The sequence below is a fragment of the Diabrotica virgifera genome, chromosome 9 (assembly GCF_917563875.1).
Source record: "Diabrotica virgifera virgifera chromosome 9, PGI_DIABVI_V3a".
Taxonomy (NCBI): domain Eukaryota; kingdom Metazoa; phylum Arthropoda; class Insecta; order Coleoptera; family Chrysomelidae; genus Diabrotica; species Diabrotica virgifera.
The window spans coordinates 177,840,354-177,847,236 of record NC_065451.1 but is presented as its reverse complement, the minus strand read 5'-3'; the positions used below and the strand labels follow the sequence as shown (position 1 = coordinate 177,847,236).

General features: G+C 33.9%; 1 protein-coding gene across 1 annotated transcript; it reads left to right on the top strand.

Moving 5' to 3' along the window:
- The first annotated feature begins 825 nt into the window (after positions 1 to 825).
- On the top strand, positions 826 to 1,476 carry LOC126891588 (histidine-rich glycoprotein-like). The gene has a single exon (XM_050660766.1). The coding sequence runs from the start codon at positions 826 to 828 to the stop codon at positions 1,474 to 1,476; it is 651 nt and encodes a 216-aa protein (XP_050516723.1).
- The last annotated feature ends 5,407 nt before the right edge of the window (positions 1,477 to 6,883 follow it).

Sequence of the window (6,883 nt, the reverse complement as noted above, 5' to 3'; positions counted from 1 at the left end):
TGGATTGAAAACCCTTATATTTTCCTGACATATTATAAGGTTTGTTCCAACACAAAGAAGAACCGTCATATAACGATCACGCTCCTGCGCGTAGTAAACAAAATAATACGTTCTATGGGTTATTACACCCCGTATCTCGGAAACGAAGCATTTGCGGACATGTCTTTATTCGCTTCGTGCGTGACCATGGTGGGGTTACACGAAACTATGCCATTGCTCGTAGCGTCGAAATATAACAACTTTGGCGAATAATGAAGCTAATGTTAAAATCTGGTACTAATAATTCATACTGCCTAATTGCTTTCGATGTACGCTTAATTAATGTTAACATCGACAACTAAACTATAACGAAAAATTGAAGAAAACCCTTAAAATTGATATTTTATTCAGAGAACTTCCAAATATCCGCTTTTTAATTTGACGTTTATTTGACACTCGAACTTATTGTTTGTGTACTAAAATTTATCCAAAATGGTAAATAAATATTACATTAACGTTAAATATGTCATATGTGTATCATATGTTTAACGTCAAATTGTGTTCGCCAAAAATTTCAGGCGACCACGCTAGGTGTCGCGTCAGTTATGCACGGAGCGAATAGAGCAAACTTTCATTATTTTTAGAATTGTCTAGAACTGTCATGTAGAATTAACCTTAAAGTTCGTCATACTTAATTAGAAATAACCTGTGTTATGTATTATTAAAAAAATGAACTTTTTAAAAGAATATGCAATTTTCATTACCCACCAAGCTAAAATATTTACCTTTATTTTACAGTATTTTTAAATAGTTCTAAATGAACTTTATGAACGTTAAATTACAAAAATGGCTCAATTTGTTACGCATATTCAGCCAACGTTAGTGGAGTCTTCCCATCATCACCTTCCTCATCATCACCATAAAGAACATCACAAGGAACACCATAAAGATCATCATAAAGAACACCACAAAGACCATCATAAGGATCACCATGGTAAAGACCATGGTAAAGACCATGGTAAAGATCATGGTAAAGAAAAAGATCACCATCCATCGACTAAAAGTCCTTACAAGCCTGATCACCACCCTCATGAGTATTATCCAGGAGGACATCACAACTTTCCTGTTCTTCCGCACGTGCCATTTGACCACCATCACGAAGATCATTACCACCATAATGGGGGGAGTAAGAGAGACTCAGATCATTACGAGCATGGTGGGAGCCACGGATCAAGTAAGAGAGATTCGGGACATTATTTAGATTCCCATGGGATTCCCCACCAATTTGAGTTACACTTTATAGATTCTCAAGGCATACATAGAGATTATCATGGACATGCCATCGAGGAAGATCATCACGGCGAGAAAGAGAAGCACCACAAGAAGAACGATAAGTCTCCGTATAGAGAAGAAGGGGGACGACCGACTCCACCTCAGTTTATCGATATTCAGCCAATACATTTGGAAAACAAATTACATGTAAGTACCTTTATTTAATTTTTCTGACATAAAGGTTTTTGTAATACAGTTGGCGGAGCAGTTTGTAATACAGAAAAAAAATGCTAGATTTGAAATCAGCGAACTTCAACTAACAAATTGTCAAAAAAAGGTTGCGTTTTTATTGATATTTTTAATTTCTTTCCTCCATGCTGGATTCGCCATTTTGTTAAAAAAAATGTCAGATTCGTAATCAGCGATGCCAAAAACCCTTAAGTACAAAAGTAATTTCGAAGTGTATGAACAAAATACGCTTTTAAAAGTTCATGACCACCTTTTCGGCATTTGGAACCACAGTGCCTAAAGTTGTGCTAATTACTAGGCGCCAAGCCTTACTCCGATCAATGTATCGTACCCATGTTAGTCCAGTCGGGTTAGACGAATAACAGGCCTAACCTTGCATTAGGAGCTGCCCCAAATTTTATTTTTTTAATCCTTGGGGGGGGGGGGAGTCAATAGTAGTGTAAATTTAAAATCTCGACTGAATTCCGCTATTGCGTTAGCCACCATCTTGATTTTAAATAAGAACCGTTTTTGCTCAATATCTCCGCCATTTTCAACTTTTCGACAAAAAGTGTAACAACCAAAATTGTTGAAAATGTAATTTTCTATCATTCCTATTTTTACAATTTTTTCGTGCCATCGATATTTTCCGAGTTATAGCGGAAAATAGTGACAGTTATATATAAATAGAGCATAATTATTGAATTATCTCGTTTATTGTTAGTTTTACGACAAAAATGTTCCTATACAAAAATAGACAGAACTGAATTCTACACAATTTTAGTTTCTTTCATTTTTTTGCTAAAGTTAGTATTTAAGGTAGTATGTATGCGATAATGGCGCGATCGTAAGACCTGATTGATTTTGTAGCAATTGTTTTTGTTCAATATCTACGCCATTTTCAACTTAAATTGTTCCAAATATGATTTCCTACAATTTCATTTTAACAATTTTTTTCATGCGGTTGATATTTTCCGAGTTAAGTGGGAAAATAGTAAAAAGTGGTGGGGGGAGCATAATTACTGAATTGAATCTTTAATCCGAGCTGCTTAATTCTATCCTTTAGGGGAGATCAATAGTAGTGTAAATTTAAAATCTCGACTGAATTCCGCGGTTTCATTAGCCGCCATATTGATTTTAAAGGAGAACCGTCGTTGCTTAATATCTCCGCCATTTTCAACTTTTTGACAAAAACGGTATTAACTAAAATTGTTGGAAACGCAATTTCCTACAATTTCTTTTCCACAATTTTTTTATGCGATCAATATTCTCCGAATTAAGGAGGAAAATAGTGGAAGCTTAGGGGAAGCATAATTATTGAATTTATTATTAACTTTACGACATAATTGTACATAAATAAAAATAAAGAGAATTATATTTTATACAATTTTTGAAACTTCCAATGAAACACCAACCAAACTAAGTACATAAAAGACATAAATAATAACTTATATGCATTAAGTTCACTTAATTTTATTACCTAGCGGGTTTTATTGGTTGAATTTGTCTGTCGATAATTAAGTTTCATGTCAGCTAACATATTTTAATATTTCAACAATTTTTTTTTAATTTTGGACCCCGTTGGGGGAATTTTCCCATCCCCCCCTCCTCTTAGACCCACCACTGGTTTTTTCGAAAATTGTAGTAAAAATCGTAATTGCAACAATTTCAGTCCTTACACTTTTTGTCGAAAAGTTGAAAATGGGAAATAGAAGATATTGAACAAAAACAATTGTTTTAAAATCAATCGGGTCTTACGCTCGCGCCTTTACCGCATACGTACCTACTACCTTAAATATAGATTTTATCAAAAAAATGAAACTGATCAAAATTGTACAAAATTTAATTCTCATCATTTTTGTGTAGGTTAAAATTTGTTGTAAAGGTAATAATAAACGAGATAATTCAATAAATTAATAATTATGCTTTAAATGTCACTGTTTTTCCCCATAACTCGGAAAATATGGACCGCACGAAAAAAATTATAATAAACGAAATTATAGAAAATCGCATTTTCAACACTTTCAGTTTATATATTTTTTGTCGAAAAGTTGAAAATGGCGGAGATACTGAGCAAAAATGCTTCTCGTTTAAAATCAAGATGACGGCTAACGCAACGGTCAAATTCAGTCGAGATTTTAAATTTATACTGCTATTGACCCTCCCTAAAGATTAGAAAAATAAAATTTGGGGCAGCTCCCAATTCAAGGTCAAATGGTATCCCGACTGGGCTATGTATCCAATACTTTTAAATACTGTCGGCAAACGTACAACAAACACTGAGTAAATACGAAGGGGGACGACAACAATAGATAGGGGAATGGGGGGCATGACGGGGTCTCGAGGTAAGACGGGGTACCACACACAAACAAGAAACTACACGTTGGTGAATATCATGCAGTAACTCAATAGGAAGAGTCATTCGAATAACGGTCCCTGCAAGAGAAACTGTGAATGAGAGTGTACGCGTTTTTTGTTTACAAACGGAAAACTGTTTTAGCGACCCGTTGATCTAATTTTGTGCAAGGACAACCATCGTTATTTTAAGGTAATTATGATCACCTCATTAATGTCTTTTTTATCGTTGTTTACTAGTATTCTTATTTTGATAATGGCATATTGTTTGTGTGAATACGTTAAACATTTAATTAGTGAATTTTTTTTTGTTCAAAGTTACCTTTTGAGGCAAGATGGGGTATTGGGTACGGGGTATGATGGCTGGGTTAATTTAAATTTCTTAATAAATACCATTGGATTATTATTTTAGATAATACCATGGTACGTACTTACAAGAAAAAAACAAAAAGAGGAGAGTGGTCGAGAGATGCTATGAAAACAGCCATAGATAAAGTGACATCGTCAGAACCCTGGGTAGGCTGCCAGATTTGTGGATGTTGAGCTCACAATGCTTGTGCTAGGGTGGACAATGAAGATCTGGAGAAAATACACATTTTTGTTTGTTTTGTGAGAATTAATTAGCATCACCATCAGGCCCCAATTCCATTACCCCATCATACCCCATAGTATGGGGCAAGATGGTTTTTCATAATGTTCTTATTAATGGCTATTTGTTGAAAAATGTGATAGGTTGATTTTCCAAAGATTGTACCAAATCATAGTTAGATTAATGACGTAACGTGCTATCAATTAGTAATAGTAATAAACGTAGTAATTATGTTGTATTTTTGTTATTTTCCTTAGCTACCCCATCATACCCCCCTTCCCCTACTAGGCGAGGATACAATCCATTGCTCGCCGTAGTAAGCAAATCCTCAGGTTTGACTATTTCTCTCTAATGATCTTCAATTATCTGATGCCACGTAGGTACTACTCGATAATCCTTTTTTTAGTTCGGTAAATACTTTTTTTTCACTCTTCTGAACACTCTTAAACATACAGAGCTGAACTAAGATTATTTCGAGCACACAAATCAATTTTATTTTCAGCGTGACCTTAAGTTAGAGAGTATTGAGTTGATGCAGTGATTAGTGTAGTGTAGATATTGATTAAATAGATTAAAAATAACACCAGATAAAGTGAATATCTAAATGTGATCTGATAAACATAATTAAATTACGAGATACCGTACAAAATCAATCCCAATCTAATATGAACTATTTAGTATTTAGCCCTAATATCTACGTTAAGTTATCTATGTTGGGTTAACAAACAACTGTATCAGCGATATTATAAAAAATACATTTTGTGTAGTATACAATATACTTATATTAAAATATAGGACACGTAATGCCGACTTAGATCTTTGATCCAATAATAAACGTCAAATAGTCAGCAATATTCATTTCCATTTTACTATAGTATAGTAGTTCACTTCACGGATTTTGTCCGATGATTGAGATTGAAATCGAAATCATACTCCAGTCACATTTAGAGTTATGATCGAAGCGAAGATCGGTGGGATAGTGGAATATGCGCATTTTATCAATGAAATTCGAAATTTTTAAGACAATCCAGAAGCCGCTGCAGATAAAATGTTTTAACAACCCATTAATCATTCAGAATTATATTAGTACAGTTAAAATAATTAAGATGATTATGATTTAATGAGTGAAATTTAAAGTTTTTTCTACTTTAATGACAAAAAAGCAAGCTCATTAACAGAACCCAATTAAACATTATTTTGCACATTATATTATTTGAACATTATTTGGTTGAAAAATCTCATTTTTGTTGACAAAAAAATATATTAATTTGTCTGGATTAAATTACAGTTCTGTTTATCTTAAAAGGGATATGTTACTATCAACATTCACACAGTGTTGCCAAACTGAATTTTGTTATTTTGAGTGTAAATTTTCCCAGCGATCTCCGAGGGTACAATACAGTAAAACACATTTATCTGAAACCGTATTCAGTGAACTCACTGAAGTCATGAAGACACTTGACAAACGTCAGTAGACCAAGATGGTTGCTTAAGTTTTCGTGTAGGGATTCTTCATGTTCCCGGAAGGTATCAATTAACATCGGCTTGAAGACTTTTCAATTTTACAATTTAACAATGTAAATTGAATTCTAAATATAACCACTGTCTAGTTCTGGGGCTATTTATCAAGTACAAAAGTTCACTGATGATGATTTTTTAAGATTATTAATTAAATTATTGAATGTTGACATTGAATATCGAGTTTGCTATCACAAACAATTATTCTATCATGAATACTCGATTTAAACACCATGTACCTACGTCGACTTTATACTTGGAAAAGTCCTGGAGATAGGTCTAGAAATCAAATAAATTATATCCTTACCAATATTCGCTGGAGAACGTCAAATACAACAATCAGATCATATTCAGGGGCGATATGCGGATCCGATCATACTCTCCTCGTAGCTAAAGTAAAGCTTAAACTTAAAGCGCCCAACAAACGAAAAGGGACAAATAGGATAGAACTAAGAAAGCAGGGCGACTTTCTCCAGGAAGTACATAAAATAATGCCCTCTATTCGTAACGGAACATCACAAGAAATATGGGAGACTTTTAAACATTGTGTAACAACACCAATTGATCATCCAAAGATAAATAATCCTGTGAAACGGAAATACTGGATAACAGATGAAACCTTTCAAATCATTGAGAATAGAAGAAATCTTTGTCAAAAGGGTGTGCATAGTGAAAGGGAAAAAGCTAGTTTAACAAACCTCAATAAAGAAATAAAACGAAGATACAAGGCAGATAAAAAACTGTACTATCAAAGTATATTCAAAGAAATTGAGAGACATGATCAGAATAATCAGCCGAGAGATCTATTTAGAAAAATACGCTACTTAACAAGAGACTTCAAAGCCAGAACTTGGTCCATTGAAGACAACACTGGAACTCTAAGAACAAACAGAGAAGATATAGCAGAGGCATGGAGATCGTATTGCAGGGACCTATATAAAG